Source organism: Drosophila ficusphila, unplaced genomic scaffold (genome assembly GCF_018152265.1).
Source record: "Drosophila ficusphila isolate 14025-0441.05 unplaced genomic scaffold, ASM1815226v1 contig_198, whole genome shotgun sequence".
Lineage (NCBI taxonomy): Eukaryota > Metazoa > Arthropoda > Insecta > Diptera > Drosophilidae > Drosophila > Drosophila ficusphila.
Window position 1 is genome coordinate 1,370,106 of NW_025064092.1, and position 25,126 is coordinate 1,395,231.

At 42.9% G+C, this 25,126-nt stretch overlaps 4 protein-coding genes across 8 annotated transcripts; 2 read left to right on the forward strand and 2 right to left on the reverse strand.

Moving 5' to 3' along the window:
* Position 1: 1 nt before the first annotated feature.
* On the forward strand, positions 2 to 18,118 carry LOC108091069 (serine/threonine-protein kinase minibrain). 4 transcript variants are annotated; one of them, XM_017190071.2, is made up of 8 exons: positions 2 to 300; positions 4,846 to 5,003; positions 5,818 to 5,952; positions 8,815 to 8,986; positions 9,057 to 9,224; positions 9,701 to 9,987; positions 10,088 to 10,955; positions 15,941 to 18,118. In XM_017190071.2, the coding sequence occupies exons 1-8, from the start codon at positions 243 to 245 to the stop codon at positions 16,975 to 16,977; spliced, it is 2,883 nt and encodes a 960-aa protein (XP_017045560.1). In that variant the 5' UTR covers positions 2 to 242; the 3' UTR covers positions 16,978 to 18,118. The 4 variants fall into 4 exon arrangements, with proteins under 4 accessions (XP_017045560.1, XP_017045559.1, XP_017045561.1 ...); XM_017190070.2 differs by lacking the exon at positions 2 to 300 and adding an exon at positions 1,643 to 3,342; XM_017190072.2 differs by lacking the exons at positions 2 to 300; positions 15,941 to 18,118 and adding exons at positions 2,709 to 3,342; positions 12,186 to 14,903.
* LOC108091070 (zinc finger protein 622) lies at positions 18,027 to 20,420 on the reverse strand. Its single transcript, XM_017190074.2, has 3 exons — positions 19,767 to 20,420; positions 18,972 to 19,334; positions 18,027 to 18,511 (listed from the first exon to the last, which is right to left on the reverse strand). The coding sequence occupies exons 1-3, from the start codon at positions 20,277 to 20,279 to the stop codon at positions 18,161 to 18,163; spliced, it is 1,227 nt and encodes a 408-aa protein (XP_017045563.1). The 5' UTR covers positions 20,280 to 20,420; the 3' UTR covers positions 18,027 to 18,160.
* Positions 20,421 to 20,881: 461 nt separating this feature from the next.
* On the forward strand, positions 20,882 to 23,205 carry LOC108091105 (actin-related protein 8). The gene is made up of 3 exons (XM_017190128.2): positions 20,882 to 20,944; positions 21,004 to 21,589; positions 21,732 to 23,205. The coding sequence occupies exons 1-3, from the start codon at positions 20,940 to 20,942 to the stop codon at positions 22,971 to 22,973; spliced, it is 1,833 nt and encodes a 610-aa protein (XP_017045617.1). The 5' UTR covers positions 20,882 to 20,939; the 3' UTR covers positions 22,974 to 23,205.
* LOC108091106 (putative sulfiredoxin) lies at positions 23,129 to 24,678 on the reverse strand. Of its 2 annotated transcripts, none has more exons than XM_017190129.2 (3): positions 24,414 to 24,678; positions 24,121 to 24,277; positions 23,129 to 23,669 (listed from the first exon to the last, which is right to left on the reverse strand). In XM_017190129.2, the coding sequence occupies exons 1-3, from the start codon at positions 24,509 to 24,511 to the stop codon at positions 23,457 to 23,459; spliced, it is 468 nt and encodes a 155-aa protein (XP_017045618.1). In that variant the 5' UTR covers positions 24,512 to 24,678; the 3' UTR covers positions 23,129 to 23,456. The 2 variants fall into 2 exon arrangements, with proteins under 2 accessions (XP_017045618.1, XP_017045619.1); XM_017190130.2 differs by having other exon boundaries at positions 24,121 to 24,258; positions 24,414 to 24,522.
* Between the last annotated feature and the right edge of the window lie 448 nt (positions 24,679 to 25,126).

The window sequence follows — 25,126 nt, forward strand, 5'->3', positions numbered from 1 at the left end:
GAAAACAAAATCACAAGCAACCAAATCTGACAAAAATATGCAAATACAAATTCAATTTACCCAAATCGTATGAACAAATAACGCAATCTTTATATACATATATATATATATATATATAAATATATATATATTTATATATATAAACACAAGTATATATATGTGAAGTACATATAAAGTTAAATATAAGCATAAACCCAAGTTACCATTCATTAATCAGCGCAAAACCAACAAACATCAGCCCCATGTATAGATTAGAGGATACGAATAGCGGCGGCGTTATGGATAAGAACAAACAGAAACGTAAGTTATAACCTCTGATCCTAGTTGTACAATTTCCCAAGATCGGATCGCTCAAAATACTGTCTATCAACTTAAGGTTGACCAATTTTTGCTTTAAAAGGGTGGGGGTTTCAGGACTTTTGTTTGTCTAAAAATTGCAGATTAAAGTAACAATTTTCATGAAAGTAATTCGTAATTCTTGGAGCTCGTTTAATGCCAAACCCTTTACGTTTAAACACATTAATCTGGCTTAATCCGAGATTTGAAATATAACTAACAAATATTTGAAGAATTCAATTGATTTTAATCTGTAAATTAATTTTAAATTTAGGGGGGGGTAAGGTTTTAACAATTTATTTTTTCGATTTTTTTTTTTATTTTTTTTCTAAGAGAGCAATATGTCCAGAACATTGCGTAAAAATTTTGAGTCAATTAGAGTCAAACTAACGGAGTTACAGCATTTTAAACGACCGCTTTCCTGTAATGGTTTAAAAGCCTTGCTAGATCTCTTTGAATTCCAAAGTAGGTAATGCATTTTGATGATATCAGGTGGAATTTTAACGGCGAGGACGGAAGTGTTTTAGTAGCTTATTCTGGCTTTTCCCCCGACTGATTCACCTCACCCTTCGAAAACTGCAACAATGTCACTTCATTCAGACAGGAAAAGTTGTTTCATCTGTTTGCTTATCACTCAGCTGTCTCCGTCTGTATTTGCCCCAATCCGTACTATTTCGAAAACCCGTGACTCTCTGTGTGGGACTTCCCCATTATTTGACAAATACGTCCCTTGGACTTTTGTATCTGATTAGCTTGGCGCCATCTGTTCATAAACTTGTCAAGTGGAGTGCGACAAGTAACTGCAATTCACGGCTTTACCTTTCCAACCGGTCGTGTGACTCATCTGCCTTTCCGGATACCATCGGCGTCTCCCCTCCCCCCAGAATGCAATTATCGACGGAGGTTGCATATCGAGGCCCGATCTCAGTCCTGGGCCAAAATGCAAGTGGCCAAAAGGCGGGGAACGGGGAATGAACGCAAAATGTCGTCAACTATTTTTATTTTCGAACGAGACACGACAGACACCGCAGCATCGAAACATTAGAAACGGAGGATCGGAACCCTATAAATAGGGGGCTGTTCACTCTCCTCCGAACTTTTGGGTGGCACTAACTCATTTATCATTCCGCTCCTCCATCTATTGGCAAGTGATCAATTTATTTGTACGAGCAAATAATTTTATAATTGGTTCCGAAAAAGAGTAAAGAATTTCTGTGACGTTCAGTAGAATTTTGCATAACGCGGAGAGAGAAAATTCATTCGTAATCCCATGGATTTAAACAGATATTTCCAGAATTCTGGTCAAATAATATCCAATGAGTTTTGTTTCATGTTACGAATTGTTCTACATTTTATTTTTTCATTTAATTCTTAATTGTTTCCATACTTCCGAATGGCGTTCTTTGAAGACAGCCCAATCAATTATACAATCTTGTAACGCAATGTATTATGCACGTTCTCTTTACTAGGGGTTAATTACATTTTATTTTAATTTCACATTTCGTTTGCTTTGTTTTGATTTCCTTGACTTGACTTGACGACGACGCAAAAGCCGAAACAAAGAAACGAATTTATCTGTATCTTTGCGCGCACGAGACAAGTGCGAACATTTTTCCGCCCACAAGCCACTTTCCCTGCATTTTCCCCGCTCCGATCCACTTCACTCCGCTACAAGTCGTTATTGAAATTCCATTATCTACAAAATGCGGAACTTAGTTCCCCTTTCACTGCCCGAAAAACAGCTGTGATAAAAAACAAAAGGCGGGCGAGAAGTGCGACAAAGATATCGCAAAAACGCCTGAGAAAACAGAAAGCGAATGAAATATCTGTTCCTGATTTTGAGTCATTAATCGGAAAGGAACTTCATGGGGCCAATAAGTATTCAATGTTGATCAACCTAAAACCGAAATCAAAAAGTTTCAGAAATGTTTTTCTGTTTTCTAAAGCCAATTTTGCAAATTTGAGTTTTCACAACAATGAAATCTAAAATTTATTTCATCGGATAACGTTACAAATGTAGAACACCTACAGTTTTTGTTATGATAGTTCTTTTTATATTTTTTGAAAAGAATGTTGAATGGATGCTGTAATATAAACATCAAATTCCGATGCCAGATCGTCGGACACCCCCAACACATCGTCATGATCATTATCATTATCATTATCACCCTGCGATCGTGATGATCGCTGCAGTTGCTATCTCTCGTTCGTTAGTGCAATCTGCAGAAATGCAGCTAAAAAGAAAAAAGGAAATGCAAACAAAAAATACAAAATAAAAGAGCAGCCAGAAAGCGCGACAGAAAACACGGTTCCGTATAAATAAAACAGACGACAAAACGACGAGTGGCAACTTTGGGGCCAGGGAAAAAAACTGCGGCAGTTTGCGCTGAATTTTCACGCAGCGCAGATCGCGCTTCAAAAGGCCACGCAAATGGATCTGTAGCCCGAGTCAATTAACTAATTAATTAATTAATTAAATAAATAAAACAAACACGAGCACGGACAAGGGCCACATAATAAAACAATAAATAAAGTGGAAGCGGGAAGTGCGAGTGCGAGTGCGAGAAATGTCGACGGCTTTGGTTTACTGGCAGTCCACCAACGGCGGCGATGCAATTGACAAGTCCGCCACGGATTGGACACCATTTGTCGTCGGTCCACCTGGTGGCAGCTTCAGTTTCGATGGCAATGGAAGTGGAAGTTCCAGTGGCAGTGGCAGTGGCAGTTCCAGTGGCGGTGGAAACCTGAACCACCATCATCACAGCCATCACAATCACCATCATCCGCCTCATTACATCAATTATTTGGCGCAAATTGGCTGCCAGCATCGTGTCAGAAATTGGCCAACGAATGGCAATCAGGAGGCGGATGGCGATGGCCATCAAATCATATCGAAATTCCAGCCGAAAAGTGTTTGGAGCACGGTGGATGTCGATCGAATCGATGGCAATCTATTGGGGGTACAGGGATCGGGATCATCGAGAAGTGAGGAGCGACAATTTGCTAGTAAGACAAGATTGGGATTTTAACAATACATATTATAAATGAATCCTATATTTCAACTGCTTTCTTGGGTTTCAATTGCACAACTGTCTGTCAGCTAGTAAATTTAATTTCTTTAAAACGCTTTTCATAGCACTTGAATTTTGTTTAAAACAAACGCTTTGAGTAGAATCCAAAAACAACATAAGAGAAATGTGTATGTTAGTACGTTCAATACAAATTTTATTCGAGGGCTTAAACAAAGCGAACATAAAAAACGTTGACTCTTTGCTTGTCTAGAGGAAACGTATTTGCTGATGAAATACAATGAATTAAAAATTAATTTTTATTTTCGGATAGATGTGAATATAAATACATTTTTTATCTTTTCGTTTGTTGTATAAAACCGAATTTAATACGAGTTTTCACAAAACCGCCTTAAGTGTAAAATAAATTATTTATTTTCATTAAAAAGTCATTAAATGTTGTAGTCGATAATCAGATAAGTCCTTTAGTTACCGACAGTTTTTTTCTAATTGACCATATAGACAAGTTTTTGACTTGTTTGGGGTTGGGTCCTTATCACTTTGGGAAATTTTCGATCAAATAGTATATTATTAAACTTAAAAAACAGCGGTTGCTCTTCAGGTTTTTTTTCTGTAACCCTCCTCAACCCCTTCATCGGTTTTTTCGGTGTCTTGTTTATACCGTTGGGGCTATTTTAGTTGCACTAGCCAAGCCCAAAGCAAAACAAAAAAGCGAATGAGTGAAATGGTCATAGAAACTCGGGGAAATAGAATCAAGAAACGGCAGAATTATGTATCTGCGCCTGCATATTGTGTAATAATTTCAGTTCCGTCTAGTTCTAAAATTAAGAAAGAGCTTCTTACTTTCCCGATCGCTCCTCGTCTTTTTTCTTAAACTGTCCCAGTACAGTGGAAAAAGGGGTACCATGAATAGTTTTGTTTGAAAAACGGAAGACAGAAATAAAAAGCAAAGTAAAGCAAGGTTAAAAAAAAACGGAAAATCGTATCAATCAATCTAAGGTTTTATTTTAAGATCAGTCAATTTTATATCGATAACACTTTACGAATATTAAATTTTTTATTTTATTTTTTGTTCACGGTAACAAAAATACTGTTTCTATACGTCTCTTCATAAAATGCTTAACATATAATCCTGCATTTCAACAAAACCTGAGCATTATATAGTTTTTTAAGGAACATGGCAAAGCATTTTTGATTGCAAATATTGGTTAGGGATTGACACTGCATTTTCCCAAGTGTAGAGCTCTCCTCTTGCGTTTTTATCATCGTTTTGGCAACTCTCGCCGCTGACGTCGTCAGGTGTGCGAGAAAACAGGTGCATTTTGCAGAGGAGCGATCCGGTCAATGAACCAGCACAGAAAGCACCACACGACTCGACAGCACCAAACAAATACAGAAATACAGAAATACAAAATACAGAAACCACAAATTTAATTCCCGCCGATATCTGATAATGTGTCGTCTCTCTCTTTCGCTCCAGTGTCCGCTTACGGGTCCAGCGGGGTCAGCGTCGCCGTCGCCGTTGACGCCGCTCAGGGCAGCGGAGGCGGGGGCGGGAGACAGCGCCACGCCCCCCTCTACGGACGATTCGTCGTCGAGGAGGATCTGCCAGCCCCGCACCGAGATGTCATGCACCATGTGAGTACCATTAAAACTACATTCGAATATGTCGTATATCCTTGAAGTGTACCCATTGAAATATGAAAAAAAAACTGGGTTTAGTAAATGCCTTTGTTCTAAATTGAATTTCTTAAATACAAAATTAATTTTGGTAACTGAAAAGAAAATGACAAACGGTTTTAAACAGAAAGATGTCTTTAAAGATCAGATTTAATGATCACAATTTTCATATTTTTATGTTTTTATTCTTTACAACTTAATTTTATTATTATGATTTATTAAACATAATAAACAAGTTATAATAAAGTTTTAAAAATGAACAAGAACTAAACTAAACTTAAAGATCTCCGTTAAAAGGTTCTGAATGTTCATTCTATTTTTTCATTGGTAGTTGGGGAATATAATTAGCAAGCTGCGTAAAAGTTATAAACATTTCAAGAAATGTTCCCATGCTCCAGTTAAAATTTAAGTTGCAATTAGAAAGGTTAATAGCCACATTTAAGTGAGCCCAAGCTTGGAAAGAACGTGTTAAAGAAAGGTTTCTTAGCAACCTGTTTTATTTTTGGCAAGTAAGCCAATTAAGACAAGACTTGGTATATTGTACGGTTTAACGAGAATATTTACTAAGTGGATGAAAATTAATATTAATAATGTAAATTAAAGAAGAATGATCACCATCAGCAAATCTTAAAGTTGCTGTCCGATGATAAGAAATTCTTGAACACCCCGCGTGTTTTAATGTTTATAGCAGTCTGATCTCGCGTGGGGTCAACTGGCCAGCCACCACCATTTAATAACATTAAATTAATATCTTTTCCATTCCCTTCCGCAGCACTCTAGTCCCTCGTCTTCGTCGGAGGTGCGTGCCATGCAGGCCCGGATTCCCACCCACTTTCGGGACCCCGCCTCGGGACCTCTGCGCAAGTTGAGCGTCGATCTGATAAAGACCTACAAGCACATCAACGAGGTGAGTTTCGAGAGATCAGAGTATTAGATAGAATTACACCCACCCACCCAGGCATGCAAAATATTAACTAATTTGCTCATCAGTCCAAGGTTTCATCAAATCAAAATAGGTTCTTAATATCAAAACCAAAAGCTTTTTAACCGACTAAGTAAATTTGAGAACTGACATTACGTTACAAATAATAATTAAATAATTTTTAGAGCTTGAAACTATTTTTTCTCTAATAGATTCGAGTAATTTCGATTCGATTCATTCATTGTACAAGAGTAATGGATTGGTGGAAAACGTTCAAAAATTATGATTGATTCCTTCTAATACGAGAATACAATATTCTATTATTGGCGCCAATTTCAGATTTGAAACAAAATAGATACTTAATAATAATAATAGTAGATGAACTGTTGGTTTTCTCTTTTTGATATTTGTTTTAATAATAAGTGTTCATTGTACATAAAGTATGAACACTTGCTTGTAAACAGATTTTGTCGTATATCTGTGCGATAGTACCCTAGAGCCTTGGCATCCATCCCGTTTTCTTTTCTTTTTTTTTGTTCACGCTCTTATGACGATCGGAATTTTGTCGGGGGGTTTTCTTGCGTTGCTGGTTTTTTTTTGTGGTGTGACTATCTGCTGACAGCGGATATTTGTGGCGTCGAGCTGAGCTAAAGATACGTTTGTCCTTGACCCGCTTGGTGGGTCGATCCCACACCACCCTCGCCCATTCGCAGTTGACTTCGATTGACGTCGTCTGCCGCCTCGGTTGACAACAGCCAAAAAATAAAAGACAAAACGAGGATAAGTTTGTGGGGACGTACAGGCAGCCACGCAACTGTCTCGCTTTTCCTGCCAAGTTCTAAACAAAACGTCCCCAAATACCTAATACTAATACTTGGCTTGGCTCTCATGGAAACTGTCAAATGACGTTATGACGAACCAAGTTGGAGATAATTATTCACCTTGAACGGGCGGGGTGATTGTCCTGTGTGGTATTCGAAAAAAAAAGAATCCCCTGAAAGAACGGTTGAGTTGTATAATTTTGTTCAGATGTTTGCCAGCTGTTCCGTATAAAATTTAACCTTCACATAATGCACTAATTCAGTATCTCAACAGTCATGTTGCCTTGTTGAGAACTGTTACCTCGACGAATCATGACAACTACGCATAGTAAATTTGTTTTAATTTACAAAAGTTTATTTTCACTTAAAACTTTAAACAGTTTTCACAGTAATTGGGGATAATAAATAATATTATACCCATTTGCAGGACCGAACATTCTACAGTCAATGAAACTTTCGATAGACAGCTCCTTTGACAATTAGTCGGAAAGAGTTTAAGGTAGTTGGTCCTTAATTGGAAATGGTTCGTTAAGTTTTACACAATTAAAAAGTTGAACTACAAATACTTCGAATATAAATAATTCTTTGTTCATAACGATAATTAGATAATTACTTTAATAAGCCCAGTTTATACGCAGAACAAGTTGAGGCAGGACCATCCTCTGACAAAAATTGATTTGTTGGCTGTGTTTGGATAATGTTCAATAAATACTTTCAATAATTTAAGCAGCATACATACGAGTATATTAAGCTTTTATAAATTGCAATGTTTATGCTTTACTTGCGACTCAAAATCAAACATATTGATGTTGGTAAATAGCAGTCTTGCAGTTAACCGATTTGACAGCTGGCGATGCGGTTGGTTGCAGGTATTTGAATTTGACAGGTGCTCCCGAGCAGATTGGAGTGTTTTTGACAGACGTTACAGTTGCATTTGCAGTTGGCAGCTTGTGCCGTTAGATATGCCGTAATACTGCAAATGCCTTTTCGCTGCCGTTTTGTATGCTACAGTTTTCGTTTCGTGAGAGAGTGGGGCTTTCTCTCGCGATGTGGCGCTATCTCGCTCGCTCAACCGCCAGCTTGCCGCGTTAGCAACAACTTTTTCGCCAAGCTGCAACCATTTTTCCCCCGGTCTCCCAATAAGAAAAGGGAGCATGAAAGAGAGAATAACAGGGAGAGAGAGAGAAAACGAAAGGCAGAGAGCTAGAATTTTTCCTTCCTCTCTTTCTCTTTTTTCAGCCTTCAGGTCGGCGTCGCCCTCTTTCGGCATTTTTTCACTTGCCGGTCTTGTCTCTCATTTCGCTATTTTCTCATTTTCCCGTTTTGTGTTTACATTTGTCGTTGATGAAGTGGAAGTAACAGGATAACTTCCAGCTGGCCAATAAAATCCAATTAAGTTTAACACCTGAAATTTGGGTATTTTAATTATTATTTCTATTTCCTCAATAACTTAATGTTACGTTTTTTAAATATGTTTATGTATTTATGAAATTTTTAAAAACTTTGATTTTTTCGATATCGATCGATTTTTAGCTGTAGTTTAACTTTTCTTCAGCAGGGGGCGTTTTGGTTCTTAAGACACGCTGCTTGGCGCCAGGTGGCGCAATCCATGGTATAGACTCTTTTTAGGTCTTTATAATTTAGTCTATATATTAAGGGTACATATATATTAAATAGTATTAGAATATAACAATTCTTTTTTGTTTCTTAACCCTCAAATTAAGAACCAAGTTTGTTTTAAAAGAACAAGATCAAATTCACAACCAAACATAGAATGGTTTTGAAAAATTTTAAAGCTAATTAATCTTTGGTTCATAAAATGGAAAGATAATGATTTAAAAGGAAAAGCGAATGCAATCCTGGAATAAGTTTAAAGTACATTCCCTAATTTCCTTGTACATAAAAGTAATTTTGAATACTTATTAATATGTATTTATTCTTATTCGTATCTAACTCCGACAATGTGAAAGTTTTTTCCTCCAAATAAAAGTTTAAGTACTAAAGCGTCAAAATGATTTAATTTCAGGTTTACTATGCGAAAAAGAAGCGCCGTGCCCAGCAGACACAAGGCGACGACGACTCGTCCAACAAAAAGGAGCGAAAACTGTATAACGACGGCTACGACGACGATAATCACGACTATATAATCAAGAATGGCGAGAAGTTTTTGGATCGCTACGAGATCGACTCGCTGATCGGTGAGTAATTGACTGCAGTCATGCAATATTGTAATTAATACTCACTGAAAATGTGGCAATTTTCTCACAGGCAAGGGCAGTTTCGGCCAGGTCGTAAAGGCCTACGACCACGAGGAGCAGTGCCACGTGGCGATCAAGATAATTAAGAATAAGAAACCGTTCCTAAACCAGGCACAGATCGAGGTCAAGCTGCTCGAGATGATGAACCGGGCGGATGCCGAAAACAAATACTACATCGGTACGTACTCCTATGGGTAATATACTTGTAATGTGCTGAGGAAATAAAGAAAATTATGCTAATGCCTGAATTGCTAAAAAAAATATTCGAAATTCCGAAGAACTGTGTTAACAGCTTACATTTAGTCTGGTTAGTTAGGATATTTCTACAGAAATTATTTGAAAAAAAGTACTCAAAACTGTTTTAACGCTTGAAAAACAAATAATTACATATCCAGCATATAAACTGGTCTCAAAACTGTGACTCGTCCACTTCGTGGCACGAAAACATATAAACAGGAATTTTTTTTAACAGCGTACATTCAGTTTAAGAAGGTGGTATTTATCGTACACAAATATTATATAACTTGGGAGATCTTGAAAAGTACGCATTACGAGTATGTTCAAAAGTGTTTTAACGATCCATTAAATATCCATACTAAATACTAAGCAAAAGCATACTACTTATCCTACAATATTAATCCTTTCCATCCGCAGTTAAGCTCAAGCGGCACTTCATGTGGCGCAACCACCTGTGCCTGGTGTTCGAGCTGCTCTCATACAACCTGTACGACCTGCTGCGGAACACAAACTTCCGGGGCGTTTCGCTGAACCTCACGCGCAAGTTCGCCCAGCAGCTGTGCACCGCACTGCTCTTCCTCAGCACGCCCGAACTGAACATAATTCACTGTGATTTGAAGCCCGAGAACATCCTGCTGTGCAACCCGAAGCGCTCGGCGATCAAGATCGTTGACTTTGGCAGCTCCTGCCAGCTTGGCCAGCGGGTGAGTTCCATCGTTCCATCGCTCCATCGCTCCATCGCTCTCTATTTAAATCTCTTGGAGTCCCCTTGAATCCTAATGCTGATTGAATTACCCTTTGTAGATCTACCACTACATCCAGTCGCGCTTTTATCGGTCGCCCGAGGTGCTGCTCGGCATCCAGTACGACTTGGCCATCGACATGTGGTCGCTGGGCTGCATCCTGGTCGAGATGCACACCGGCGAGCCGCTCTTCTCCGGCTGCAACGAGGTGGACCAGATGAACAAGATCGTCGAGGTGCTGGGCATGCCGCCCAAGTACCTGCTCGACCAGGCGCACAAGACGCGCAAGTTCTTCGACAAGATCGTCGCCGATGGCTCCTACGTGCTGAAGAAGAACCAGAATGGACGCAAGTACAAGCCGCCGGGATCGCGCAAGCTCCACGACATCCTCGGCGTCGAGACGGGCGGTCCGGGCGGACGGCGTCTAGACGAGCCTGGCCACTCGGTCTCCGACTATCTCAAGTTCAAGGATCTGATACTGCGCATGCTCGACTTCGATCCCAAGACAAGGGTCACGCCCTACTACGCCCTGCAGCACAACTTCTTCAAGCGCACGGCCGACGAGGCGACCAACACGAGCGGCGCGGGCGCCACAGCGAACGCGGGTGCCGGTGGCTCCGGCTCCAGCGGAGCAGGGGGATCCACTGGCGGCGGTGGCGGTGGCCTAGGAACAAACAGCGGCAGCGGCAGCGGAGCGGTCTCCTCATCGAGCGCAGCGCCACCGACGGCGGCGACAGCAGCGGCCACGGCAGCGGGTTCGGGTTCGGGCTCCGGATCCGGTTCGAGCGTCAGCGGAGGCTCCTCCGCGGCGCAGCAGCTGCAGCAGCAGCAGCAGGCGATGCCGCTGCCCTTGCCGCTGCCGCTGCCACTCCCACTGCCGCTGCCCCCGCTCGCAGGACCTGGGAGTGCGTCGGATGCCCAGTGTCACGGTAAGTGGATGCTCCCAAAAAACGGAGTCCCCTTCAATCTTGGCTAGTAACCCGATCTTGAGGCGAGTGCTCGAGGTGCTATGCGTAATAATTGGGATGCTCTTTGGTTGTTATCGTAAGGGGAACCGAAGCGGAAAGCCTCAAGAGAATCACCTCTATTCCGAGAGGAGTCTTAGATTCTTTTATCCAGTTGGACAGCTTCATAAATAGCATTTTATTAAAGCTCCAAAGTCAAGATTTAAAGATATTCAGTTTTGCATCAAGAACGAGTATTCCACAGATAAAATTGAAAGTTTTTTTTAGTTAGGTTTGAATCTAAATAGCGTTGCATATAAGTTTAAAAAAAAAGGAAATTAGTTTTATTAAATTAAACTAAACAGCACTCTAATCTCTTTATCATCTTTCAAAGTTGAGATTCAGACTAAGATGCTTTTTTATGGCAAATAGATCTATCATCCTACTAAGCAAGATATATCAAAGCTGTAAACTGTAATTTGCCCATTCAATAATACCTAATTTTGGGTTGGAAAGAGTTCGTATTTTAGGGCTCATCATTGTATTCGTGGACCAAGAACAGAGCAAAGATTACGTGATCGGGCACCTGGGATCCTTGGCCAAAGAGATCGAGGCCATTTACCTCTCAGTTCGTAGCTGCTGTTCCATAGAATTTTGTGTTTGTTGATTATGATTATAATTTTTGCGTGAGCCCAAGCCAATTGGACGAAGAGCTCCGAGTTTTTGTGTTGTAGTTGGCAGCGAGTGGCGACTGTGATTCGATTCGATTCGATTCGATTCGATTCGCAGTTCTCGTTTGTTGTGTTTCGTGTGTGTTTTGAGTGCGTGCCGTCGAAATGCATTTATTATGATTTAGTTATTAGCTGTGGACCAATTTGTACTTGAACATATTGTTTGTAATGGGCACTTGTTTGATATTTTCATTTGATACTTGGTAATTACCATTTAGTTGCTCTCCTAGTCACCCCAAGCGTAAGAAGTGTTTATGTTTATCCTTAGTTCGGCGCTTAGTGCAAATAAGTTAATTAATTCACTAGCTGTACGAGATGAAAGTTTGTCAAAAAAGTAGCAATGCAAGAGCGTGAAATGATTGTGCTCCGAAATATAAAGATAATTCCCTTTCTTTTTCTATTTGAACTCATCGCGCTCAATCAATCTCGAATTCGAAAACAAAAAAATAATCAAATAAAACAATGCTAATTCAAATGGTGGCAGCAGATGATCGCCGATGACCGGCAACAGCAGCAGCAGCAGCAACAATCGCAGCAGCAGCAGCAACAACAACTGCGGCGGCAACTTCGGCTTCGAGGATGCCTCCACAACAGTAACCAGTAAACAGTAAACAGCAACCAGTAACCAGCAACATGCAACATGCAACATGCAACATGCAACATGCAGCATGCAACGTGCCACGTGCAGCACTAAGACAACAACAGCAACACTTGCAAAACGGCGATCCGCCGATCATGTTATCCATTATCCAAATGCTTCGGCCTTTTGTAAATAGTCATGTCTCTCTTTCACACACACACTGTCTATCTCGTTCTATATATTCTGTCTCTGTCCCTCCCCCTCTAATGCCACACACAAAACTAAAAGGAAGGAAAGTAAGAAAATTATACATATGTGTTTTCCTATCAAAATGACTGTTGCCCTTCCCTGATTTCCATCAAGCATCTTTTTTTTTTTGCTAGAATATATATAAATGTAATTTGTATTATGCTCACGCATTTTAAACGCTCGGATGAAAATACAATCGTGTGTTAAGTGTTTACCGTTTTTTTTTTTTTGTCAACATAAATTACGCAAAATGGCTAAAATTAATTATTTAACTATAAGCATTTAGGGTCATAGAACTGTACGAAAGTTTGCGAATACATAAGAATAATAATAAGAGGAATCCTTAACGACTTTCTTAATGACTGCCATACATATACATACATCTTAATATACATATATGCATAAGAAACTGGACATGCAAGTTGAACTACACTGAGCGAAAACGGCGAGCAGCAGGGGATATCGTGGGGAAGCGCGTCTGATTTGCGAAGCTCTTTCTGGCAAGGATAGAACATTTAATTCCTCTGAAAAGCCACAAAATTAATTTGATTTCTTGTCAACCACTTCTCTTATCACTTCTAGTTTCATCATTTATAAAAAATCTTTATCTCCCTTATTTACGAAAATACTTCAATTAATTTCCAACGGCTCCGAAAGAAAATTACCATTTTTGTTTTAGTCTATGAATACTTGCACTTTTTTTTCTGACTTTTGTACTGCAATTAAAATGATATAAGGTTTCACAGAAAATATTATAGTGTTTAATTTTGATAATTTCAATTATATATTTTATATTTGGTGTTTTGCCGGCTCAAGGTCTGGGTTGATATTAAAAACACAATTTATGTTTTTTAACCAATATATTTCGGCTGCTTCTCGGCAACCGTCTTCAGGGCAATTTTTAACACGTCTGCGTGGAGTTAAAAAAAAGTGTTTTTTTTATCAACCCAGACCTTGAGCCGGCAAAACACCAAATATTCAATTGGAAAAGTCGCATATATTTTATTATAAAATTTCGTGGCACCTTTTATTTTCATTTTTAAAAAGGGCACTCTGAAAGAACAGAAAAATACTTTATCTTTTTTTTTCTACAAAATCAATTTTCCGCATTCCTTAGAGTTTTTCATGTCAACCAAAAAAAAAAAAAAAACAACCCTGCTGTTAAAAATTTAAAAAGAAATTAGTATGAAAATCTAAAATTAAAAATTTGAAAAAGCGAAAATGGATCTCAGTGAATTATGCGAAATACGAAACACAAATCATAGTTTGTAAAAAGTATAAAACCAAAATCGTAGCCCTAAAACAAAACCAAATTCAGGAGCAGGAAAGTGAAAAAGATACAAAAGCGTTTAGTAAACCAAAGTACATGTGCAGAAGTCAAGTAATAAAAAGTGAACTTAATGGAAAAAGCCCAGTATGTAACATAGACATGCATCCTTTTTTAGATCCCTAATTTTAACCCTTTTTTGCCCTTGGATAAAGAGTTGCAAGAGCCAGATTTATTTTCAATTTTTAAAGAGAAGAAAATAATTTCCCAAAAGTTTGAAAGATGTTTTCATCCAACTGAAAATGCATCCATCACAGAATCATTAATAAAATTTATAAGTTGTGCTTTTCCGGTGCGAAACGAACTAAGTTTTCTCTAGCGACCCCTTTTTTGGTTAAACACCACACGGGCATTAAAGGGTTAAGATGACAGTGGCTTGTTCACTCTCTTTCTCAATCTTTTGGAAGTCTACAGGGATTTCGTGTAACGAAACCTCTAAGATAAAGAAGGAGAGTGGGCGAGCAAGCGATAACCGCTTTCTTTTGTGATAAAAAAAAACTGCAAAAATATTTAACCCTCTAAAAAATACCATTGCCGCAATCTTTAAAAACTTCGGGCCTTGTTAAACGCAAAAAAACAGGCAATCTGTTAAATTAAAAAAAGAATAGAAACACACTCTTAAATACAAAGCAGCGGTAAATATATACATATATACATAACAGTTTTAATTGGAACGATTGATAAGCGATAACCGATAAAGAAATCGATAAGTATCGATAGAGCGGCAAATATGCGAAATACGAATTAAAAACCAAACACAAATCATAGTTTGTAAAAAGTAAAAAATCTTAGGCATGTAAAAATAGCAGAAAATAAAAAAATTGGTAAAGAAATGAATGCGTTTAGTAAACAACAAAAAGTAAATAAGACAACAAACAAAATCGTATAGCAAGCATAACAAATTAATTCAGTACGTACTAAAGAGAAGAACTTTAGCATTTAATAAATTAACATACATACATCTATATATAACACTTACAAGTAATTATGCGGAAAACTCAATTAATTTAATTAGACACAAACAAAAAAGCAAACAGACAAACGGATACGAAATACATATAAAGTAAATATTAATTAATATTAGAGGTTAGCCCCGAACGAAAATGATCCATGATCCATGATCCATGATCCAAGAATTTAACAGCAACCGGAGAGACGACACGTAACAAAACTTGTGTAAAATACTAAAGCCCAAAAAGCGAGTGTTAAAAGTCGAATAAGTTTAAAAAGTCACCATACATACATACACCCCCAAAACAAACACTGAAAATGGCAAGGATATGCAATAATAACGATAACTGCAACGATAACGACAACATAGCCGATTGTTATTTAAACAGAGTTGCATTTTGGAACGAAAGCAAATAGGAGGTGGAATAGAGGAAAAGCGTACGGGCAAAACGGGGAGACCATAATGCATTTTTTTTACGAAACAGTATTGCAAGGATATGAAATTCGAATTCAAACATTAAAAAAATCACAGAAAGCACTCACACACATACACACACACAACCGACAGACCGACACACATATGGACATGCAACATATGTGGCATTTATATAATATAAACATACAACAGCTGATGGTTTAAGTTGAATAAGTACGAGATAATTTATTAACGATTAATGAAACCGAAAGGGAAACTTTACCAAAATCCAGAAAAGGAATTCATGAAAAAACTAAGGCAAACCAAAGCTAAAGATAAAAATTACAAAAAAAAAAAGTAAAAAAAATCTTCAATAAAAACTTATGATATAATCAACAAAAAAGGAGTTTGCTAGAAAACATGAACTATCTTTTGGGATCCACAGGGCAGAGTTCATTGGAATTCTCACTGTTAATCCATGGAAAATGCTAACATGCTTACCTTTCATTCAAAAATCTAGTTAAACCTTAAGAACGTTTTCAGGATTTTCCAATCTTTATAAATAAAAAAGCTAGTTAATGTATGCCAAAAAAGGTTAAAATTGAAATGTTTGTTAGGAAAGCTTAGAATTTTCCATGGTGAACTACGGATTTTCCCCATTAGTCCGTACTTAACTACGATTCAGCAACTAAAACTGACGCTCTTTTGGTTTTGCAGGCCTCCTGATGCACTCGGCGGCGGCCAACGCGATGAACAACTTCTCCGCTCTGAGCCTGCAGAACACCGCCCATCCGCCGCCGCCGCCGCTGGCCAACAGCCACCACGGCAGCAACAGCCTGGGCAGCCTGAACCACATCAGTCCCGGCAGCGGCGGTGGCGGTGGCAACAACTCTCGCCACAATCGCCTCTACGGCGGCAACATGCAGCACGTGGGCCACCACATCAACAGCGGCAACATCAATAGCAGCAACATCAACATCAATAGCTGCAGCAGCAGCAGCAGCAGCAGCAATCACAACAGCATCAGCTATCCGCACGCCATGGAATGCGATCCGCCGCAGATGGCGCCTCCGCCGCCAAACGGACACGGGAGGATGCGGGTGCCGGCGATCCTGCAGCTGCAGCCGGGCAGCTACGCGCCCAGTTCGGTGCCCTACTACGGCAACATGACCTCCTCCTCGGTGGCGGCGGCGGCGGCAGCGGCTGCGGCGGCTGCCTCGCACCTCATGATGACCGACTCGAGTGTGATCAGCGCCTCGGCGGCGGGCGGTGGTGGCCAGGGCGGCGGCGTTAATCCCGGTCCGAGCGCAGTGCCGCCGTCGGCCTCCGCCGCTGCCGCCGCCTTCCTCTTTCCATCGCAGCCCGCCGGAACGCTCTATGGGACGGCGCCCGCCTCGCTGAGCGAACTGCCGCTGCCGTTGCCGCCACTGCCGCTGCCGCTGCTCAGCCAGCCACTGCCGATGTCCATGCCCCTGCAGCTGCCGCCCTCGTCCTCGTCCTCGCTCTCCTCCTCGGGATCGGGATCGGGAACGGGATCAGCTGGTGGGGGTGGAGGCGTTGGGGTCATTGGCCCGGGACCAGGCGTCGTTGGCCAGCGGCGGCTCATCAGCGGGCCCGTCTCGCAGGCGGCCATCATCGGCCAGAACGCCGGCGGCGGCAGCAACTCGACCACCGGAGCCAGCAGCAGCGACGCCTCCTCGTCGTCGCCGATGGTGGGCGTTTGTGTTCAACAGAATCCTGTAGTTATACACTAGCATAAACTGAGGCGGGAGCCAAATAGTTAGTTGCCCTGCCCGCTTAACACACACCACACATCTTTTTTTTTTTTTGTCACCCTTTGCCGCTCTCTGCTGCTATTTATTGCACCGCCACCACCGCCGCCCAACCAAGAACCACAGATTCACTTGCGCAGCAGAACTCCAGGTGGTCCAAAGTCATATGTTTGTGTCTCGTCTAACTAAAAAGCTCCCCAGCAAGATAGGCTTCTCTATCATTGAGTCACCTAAGCTATCAAAGATTGTATCATATTGTGAGTGTTGATTTGAGTTGACTTTCATCGTTCATTGTGTTGTGTACTTACTTTCGAAATTTATTTAACTTTAGCTTAATTGATTTTCTAAGATTTTTTTTTTTAATCTTAACACAAAATTCCATGTTTTCGAGCTTGGTTTCAAAATAATAGTCAAAGTTTAATGTCATGTGTTTGTTTCAAAAAGCCTTTGGATAGACTTCTAAATGTAAATGTAAATGTGTTGAAATATTGTCCTTGTACGTTAAATTATTTTAAATCTAGGTAATTCTAAAAACTGACAATTTTAAAGCCAATTAATGTTACAAACTTTTCAAGTGACTCCTTAATAAGGCCGTTAAAGCCGATTTGAAATTGAACAACTTTTTATATAAGATGTTTTCGAAGGAGATTTCCTTGTGTGACGAGACACCCGATTTGAACCACCATTCTAGAGACACGCCCAAACTATAAATACATTAACATTAACTAGCTAAAATTGACCCTCATGTTCCCGCGAAGCACACAAGAAAACTCACTCACATGCGGTTTTACTGAATAGTCACATCGTGCTCTCACCGCCGCGCCCACATCGCCGGCCACGCCCTCTTTCGTCCTGGTTGGGGGCGGGGATCGCGCGTGGGCGAACGACTTGAAGGATTTTGCAAGCGTTTATTTTTTTTACATGCTAGAACCTATTTTTTTTTTTTGGTCTAATTATAATGTTTAATTTTATGATGTAATCGTAACGACATAACTTTACCTTATATAAACGAATCAAAATTAAACTTTATTTAATTGTTAATTTAAATTATGTAATTTTATTTGACGAGAAATCGCTAGTAATATAGAAAGCAAACAAATGCTTTATTTAAGCAAACCCCAAATCGTATTTTTTGTACACGGTGATCATATCAGATTGGCAGCGATTATATCAGAACCTGGGCGCGGTAGTGCTTCTGCAGCTTGTTGGCCTTGCAGCCCAGCTTCATCTGCCACTTGGACTGGACGCGCTTCATCAGGTGGATGTCCCGCGCCTTCCGGGCGGCGGCCACCTGCTGCGTGTGCGTCCATCCCAGAGCGCGGTACTCGCTCAGCACGCGGTGCAGCTTGCGGTCGGACTTCTGGAGCACCACGGCGCGCTCCGGGCGGAGGCGCTGCCGGTAGTAGCGGAGCAGGGAGCGGTGCCCGATGACGGCGCCGGAGGGCAGCACCAGCTGGTACTCGTCGCCGTCGAGCAGATCCGGCACCACCTCCTCGTCAATGTCCATGTCCTCTTTCTGGGCGGGATAGGGAGAGAAAGAAGTGAGTTATTTCGGCCCTTATTGATGGTCGTATCTGAATCCATAGAGTTGCCTGTAGGAAAAGGAGCTCTAAAATTGAAAACAAACCCGTTTCCCAACTGTTACAATAAACATAGTTTTTCTGTCTATTTCGTTCGCATGAGAAACATTTTTAAGCTCCCGATTGTGGCTTTAAAAAGTTTTTGTACACTGTTTTTGATTTTTTAAATTAATTTATACACCTGTTTATACCCTTGCAGAGCAAAGTGTATTATAATTTCAGTCAGAAGTCGATGGAAAGATTTATATGATGATGAGAAGAAGGTAATATAATGTAAAGGTAACATGAACCCCCTACTTTTAAGAAAAATAAAAATAATGTGCTAAAAGCAATGTTGCCCAAGAACTCCAATTCCCACTGCACAACTAGCTCTCCTGGATGATCATTCATACTCACGTTGTCCGGATAACTTGTGCTATAGTCGTAGTACTCGGCGTACTCGGCCAAGGCGACGCCCTCGTGGAGCATCTGGCAGTGGCCCTTGTCGATCATGTGCTTGCGCACCGCGTCCAAGGAGTAGAAGGTCTTGCCCCGGTCGTTGCAGAACAGGCAGATGAAGTAGTTGGCCACCTTTTCGCCCAGGTAGTAGACCAGGCCCTCGATGTCGGTGCAGTACTCGGTGTCCGGTATGAAGAACGAGTGCGCCACGGACATGTGCTTCAGGTTCTCCACCAGATCCTCGCTTGTGTGTGTGCAGAACAGGCAGTCGCGTTCTGTCAGCGGGTTCTCGGGTATCTTGTCCCACTCATCGGAGTCGACCTGTAAAGCGTCAAGGAGGGAACCATTAAATTTAATACATTTATCACACAAATGCAATGCTCAAGGCGTTAAAGAGATCCCACTCATATACCAAGAAGATTTTCATAAGTATTAACGGGCTATACAAAATCATTTGTTAAAATAGATTTTGGTTCTAAATGCTCATTTCTGCTCAGTTGTAAGAAGCCATTTGTAGATGACTAGCATACGTGTATATAAAAATTATACATGTAGCTAGAAGAATGCACGATTGCCGGATTTTTTGATTTTTTTTTTAAATTTCTGGTTATCAAATTTCCTAGCACTTACTAAGCACTAAGGGAATTTTCTAGAATCTTGGATTTACAGATATTGCTAACCGCTGATGGAATCCCTTGAACTCCGAAGCTGCCAGGCAAGTGCAGTCACATGTATATGGCTACTGTATATTACCTCCTCTTCCTCAATGTCCTCGAACTCGTCGTCGTCCCCTTCCATTTCCTGGTCGTCGTCCGTCTTGGCAGACCGTTCCGCGAATGCCAGTCGCCCCTTGCCGGCCGCTGCGGCGGCCAGAGCGGGATGTGGGCGTGGTTCGACGACGCTGCGCGTGCAAACGGACGCAGCGGTGCTGTTGCTGCCACCACTGGCGGTCATCTGGTCCCGCTCGAATCGCGCGAGCAGCTCCTTATGCTTGCGGCTATTCAGGTGGTTGTCGTGGGCTTTCTGGCTGCCAAATTGGCGGCGGCAGGCGTGGCAGTAGACACTCAGGTTCTGCTCTTCCAGCGCCGCGTCCGTGGCACTGCGGGCGCTCAGCACGCGCTGCTGGAACTCCTCGGCGGTCACGGGTGGCAGCTGGGCCACCCTGCGCTTCAGGTTGTAGCGGTGCCAGTCGGTCTTGTAGTGCTCCCGCTGCACGTCCGCGCTGGCGAAGCGGGCATCGCAGTTCAGGCAGGTGAAGTGCGACATTCCGGGATGTTTGGCTGACTTGTTTATTGGCTAATTGACTGATGGATTCGCTGTCAATTGGGAATGACGTATTTCACAACGGACTATACGGCTCTACGGTTCAATGATTAGAAAACAAAACCACGTTCTCGGCAGTGTGACCAGCCATGCACACAAAATGTGGCTTTGCAAAATATACTGAAAATAAAACATGGTTCCATGAATGGTTCATGGGATTCCCCAAACTGTTGATCAACGGAATCGTTGAAAGTTCAAGGAAAAGAACTCTGCAATAAAGGAAACGATACCGGAATAAATGCCCTCCAAAATTAATTTATCAAGCCATTAAAAATTCGTTATTCTATCCGAAATTGAATTTGTGTGGAACAGTTTATTTAGTATTTCAGGGAAAATCTGAAGGTTCCTTCAGTGGTTTGCTCTTATTGCAGTGTTAATATGGTGATTAATATCTTTGCTTAGTAAAAAAAAATCAATCAAAGATTATAATACTTTCATAAAATATGCTCAGCTCTCGCAGCACCTTCAAATAAAATAATATACAAAAAATGAACGTTAATGTAAATGGTATATTTTGAGCGCCAAACGTTTTTTATTTGATACTCCAACCCGGTCACACTGCAGAGCGCCCAAGCTTAAGAATTCGGTCCGGAAACCCGAAAGATGCAGTAAGTAAACTGGTGGGCTAACTAGGGCAGCACAGGATATATAAATTCATTGCCCGCAGACGATCCCGCGCCAGCAGCATCAGCAGTGGCCAGCCGGCTCCCCCGGTCTCGGGACTGCCCCAACCGCAGGCCCAACCACTGGAGGCGCCCAAGATCATCGTAATCCATCCGGGGTCACAGCACCTGCGGATCGGGCGGGCGGCGGACCTCAATCCACTCACACTGCTCCACGCCGTGGCCTACAGGCGACGGCAGGTGGACGGCGACTGGCCGCACCACGACGCACTCCTGCCGCCACTGGACAACATCAATCCCGCCCAACTGCAGGTGGAGTTCGAGGAGCAGCGCTTGGCGGTGTCACGCATCTTGCAGCACTGCGTCGTCGACGAGAAGAACCGCCTGCGCGTGGCCACCCCGCCACAGCAGCTGGCCCATTTTAACCGGAGCAGCCAGGCCGAGAAGGTGCCGCCGCCAAGTGCGCAGCAGGCAGACGACCAGCAGCCCTGGCTGGATCGCGAGGCGCCCGTCCTGTTCGACGACCGAATCTTGCGGCTCAGCGCCTTCGATGCTCGCGACTACGACATCCATTTCCCCATCCAACGGGGTGAGCTCAATGTGCACAGGGAGAAGGGCGGCTCGTTGCAGGTGAGCATCTCAGGCGTTGAACAGGCATAGGGATGGTAGAATCGTTCTCTAAACCAGATGTTTGATATTGGTTACTGTTGCCAGTGATACTCATGCGAACACGCACTTTCGGTTGCCGGATTCTAACGAACTTCCTTTGCAGGCCAGCTTACAGCACTTGGAGCGCATCTGGTCGTACGCCCTGGAGGCACGCCTGAAGATCCCGCTGCGGGATTTGGGCACCCACTGCGCTGTTCTGGTGGTCAACGACGTGTACGTACGACGGCACTTGCGTGAGTTCATGACTCTGCTGCTGCAACGCTTGGGCTTCCGGCGGTGTTTTCTCGTCCAGGACAGCGTGGCTTCCACCTATGGCGCCGGCATCGGCTACGGCTGTGTGGTGGACATTGGCGCCCAGAAGACCTCCATCGCCTGCATCGAAGACGGCATTTCCCAGCTAGATGCCCGGGTGAGGCTGCCTTACGGCGGCGGTGACCTCGACCAGGTGCTCCTCATGCTGCTGCGCAAGTGCGGTTTCCCCTATCGGGAGTGCAACGTCCAGGACAGCTATGTGGACGCCCATCTGCTGGACGAGCTCAAGGAGAGGTTCTGCCACCTGAACGCCAGCGTGTGTGGCGCGCAGGAGAAGCACTTCACCCTGCGCAAGCAGAACGGCCAGTGGTTACGCTACACCATCCAGGTGGGCGACGAGGCCATCATGGCACCCCTTGCCCTTTTCCACACAGAGCTGCTTAACATTACGGGCCGGACGAGAGCGGTGTGCACGCAGCAGACGGCGCAGGAGCAGTACGACTGCGAGGACTGCTTCGATGGCGAGTACCTGAAGGAGACGGGTCGGAAGAACGGCGTCCGAGGCGGCGACGCCTTGAGCCTGGTCGCCGGTCCGGGCTCCCAGCCACGCCCCCAGCTGCCGGTGACCGCGGACGACGACGAGCTCATCGTGGTGGACCAGGACGATGCTAACACCAACTGCCAGCCGCAGCAGAACCTGCAAACGGCTGGCGGGCAGCCGAACTCGAACGATTGTTACCACAACGGACAGGGCCAGGTCCTTCCGTTGGACCAGGCCGTAATCGGAGCCATCAACCGGCTGTCTAACTACGAAACCAGGCGCAAGATGTTCGGCTCCATCCTGCTCGTGGGGAGCAGCGCCAAGCTGCCGGGACTGGCCGCCTGGCTGGAGCACCGGATCAGCCAGCAGCTGCAGCCCACCGACACCGAGGTGAACGTCTTCACCAAGGGCATGGATGCGGGCATGGTGGCGTGGAAGGGCGCGGCCATCATGTCCGTGCTGGAGAGCGCCCGCGAGCTGTGGATCTCGCAGCACGACTGGCAGCGCCACGGACTCCGGATTCTCCGCGAGAGATCACCCTTTCTCTGGTGATATTCCCCTTACCCGCCTCACTGCATTTCGAATATGTTTAAGGACTTTGTAAATGTTAGCTGTAGCACGTAGCGGAGAGTACAAGATATTTTAGATCAGCAATAGGTTAAAGTGCCGACCAAAGCATTAGCGTACGATAAAACTGGAGTCAACACTTAAGATCGCATCATTAAAACATTATACGTTTATTTAAGGCACGTTTCAAAGACGCAAAATAAAAACAAACATCTAAGCCTGTTTTTGTTTTGCCCGTGTGTGGTCAGAATTGTATTGTATTAGATAAGGTAAACAAAATTTCAGTCCAGCGATAAGCTAAGTATAAAGTTTAAGATTGCCAAAAAATAAAGCTAAATTATCGCCCTGGCCGTCAAGTTCGAACTTTATCCAGCGATAAGTAAAAAACGACTTTCTTATTATAAAAAAACATCAACAAAAAATGCATTTGCTTCACAAATCAGAAACCAAATGGACTTGGTACAAAGATCAGGCTAGGTACTTGGGTGCACTGGAACCCATGTAGTGATACAAGTCGCCCAGGGTGGACTTCACCAGCTTCGCCTTGATCGTCTGCCGCTGGAGTCGCTTGTAGGCCTCGAACCGGTGGCACCCGCCGAAGCTGAAGTAGTAGTCGCCTCCCTCGCTGCCCGAGATCCACAGCAGGTCAATGGGGGGCACCTCGTCCTCGCTGGACTCGCCCTGCGGAAAGGAAGGTGGAGAAGGAGAGAGCGTATTGCAACCGGTAGAGTGACAAGTAGAGAGTGGCATGGGCAACCGGTATGTGCAACTGGAAGCTATTCTTGCCTATTTTGGGGGCCATAGGTGTGCCTATCTGCTCGTTTGCTTACATTTCATTCGGTTTTAAGTCTGTTTTAAATTGATGAAACAAGCGATGCTCTTTAATTACTTTATATTAGAGCAGCAGCCAAAATGCTTTAAAATAAGAAATCTAATTTAAAGGAATTTTCATTATCAATCAATATAATAATAAGATAAAAATATTCAAATGTATAAATTGTTTAGTTCATTTTATGACTACTACTAATTTCATTTTCAATTTTAGACCTTCCATGTGCTTTTTCTACGCTCTTTGGGCACTGAACTTATTTTGTTTGGTAACCCACCCACTCTCCAGGGGAATCGCAGTTACCTTGATGGTTTCCATCAGAGACTCCACCTTCTTCTCGTCGAGAACGGAGGGAATAGGTCTCTGAATAACGCTCATCGGAACTTGGTGGATCTCGGCGATGCCCGCGGAGTGAATTGTGGTGTCCATGATGTTGTGTGCCTGTCGATCGTTTGAAAATCTTGGCCAGTTGTGAAATTTCATCAGTAAAACGACGTTATCACTGTGCGTGTGGGTGGCAACCCTGACTTGCCCCGCCACCCATAAACGAAAACACACACAGAGAGGCAGGTGGCTGCCACAAACAAAAACCTTACTTTCTACGGACGATTCCGCTCAGACTTCTCTGCAGGATTGGACTGAGTTTGGTGTGGCGTCTGCTCGCTAGTCGAATGAACTGGCTAATGAACTCCATGGCGGCCAATTGTGCGGTTTTTTAGCGGCGTCGAAACTTGTTTTCGTACGTACACCTCGTTTATGTGTGTGACTGTTTACCGCTATATGCTTTGCTGCAGCTACTTGTTGTTTGTTTTTATGCATAATCATACCCCCCACCACCCACAAACACACACACGGCCAGTATTGCCAGTGCGATAAAAGCGAATGAAATTCAAAATACATTATATGGTGTGTAGATGATGGCATGGCAGAGGATGGAGGGGTTCCAAAGACAATGGCAAAAATTCTGAATACTCGGCTGGTGGGCAATCGCCGTCTGATTAGCGTCAGCAGAGAAATTAAAATGTGTAATCTACGTTGACAACTCTTGTTGCTTGTTTTACCCCATCGTCGTATCAAAAGCAAGATAAATGCTATGTACAAATGGTGGGCAAAAGTATGGAATGCGGCTGATAACAGATGCCATTTTTCAAAACAATATGCAGATTTAAAAAAATACTGTATCGAACTCGTCAACAATTGGTCGGTAGGCAGTTGCCAGCCCTGACCAACAGTCGTGTTGTGCAACACTTTTTTATTTAATTTTGAAGTGGCGGCTTATGTACAAGTATTTTCGAAAACTAAATCTAAT

Coding starts and splice junctions, on each gene's coding strand:
- LOC108091069 (XM_017190070.2), top strand. CDS start 2,904: ATGTCGACGGCTTTGGTTTACTGGCAGTCCACCAACGGCGGCGATGCA. Junction 3,343..4,845: donor TGAGGAGCGACAATTTGCTA/GTAAGACAAGAT, acceptor CTTTCGCTCCAG/TGTCCGCTTACGGGTCCAGC. Junction 10,956..15,940: donor GTCGGATGCCCAGTGTCACG/GTAAGTGGATGC, acceptor TTGGTTTTGCAG/GCCTCCTGATGCACTCGGCG.
- LOC108091070 (XM_017190074.2), bottom strand. CDS start 20,279: ATGTCGCACTTCACCTGCCTGAACTGCGATGCCCGCTTCGCCAGCGCG. Junction 19,335..19,766: donor AGGACATTGAGGAAGAGGAG/GTAATATACAGT, acceptor GACGCTTTACAG/GTCGACTCCGATGAGTGGGA. Junction 18,512..18,971: donor GCACAAGTTATCCGGACAAC/GTGAGTATGAAT, acceptor TATCCCGCCCAG/AAAGAGGACATGGACATTGA.
- LOC108091105 (XM_017190128.2), top strand. Junction 21,590..21,731: donor AGAAGGGCGGCTCGTTGCAG/GTGAGCATCTCA, acceptor CTTCCTTTGCAG/GCCAGCTTACAGCACTTGGA.
- LOC108091106 (XM_017190129.2), bottom strand. CDS start 24,511: ATGGAGTTCATTAGCCAGTTCATTCGACTAGCGAGCAGACGCCACACC. Junction 24,278..24,413: donor AGCGGAATCGTCCGTAGAAA/GTAAGGTTTTTG, acceptor CAACTGGCCAAG/ATTTTCAAACGATCGACAGG. Junction 23,670..24,120: donor CTCTGATGGAAACCATCAAG/GTAACTGCGATT, acceptor TCCTTTCCGCAG/GGCGAGTCCAGCGAGGACGA.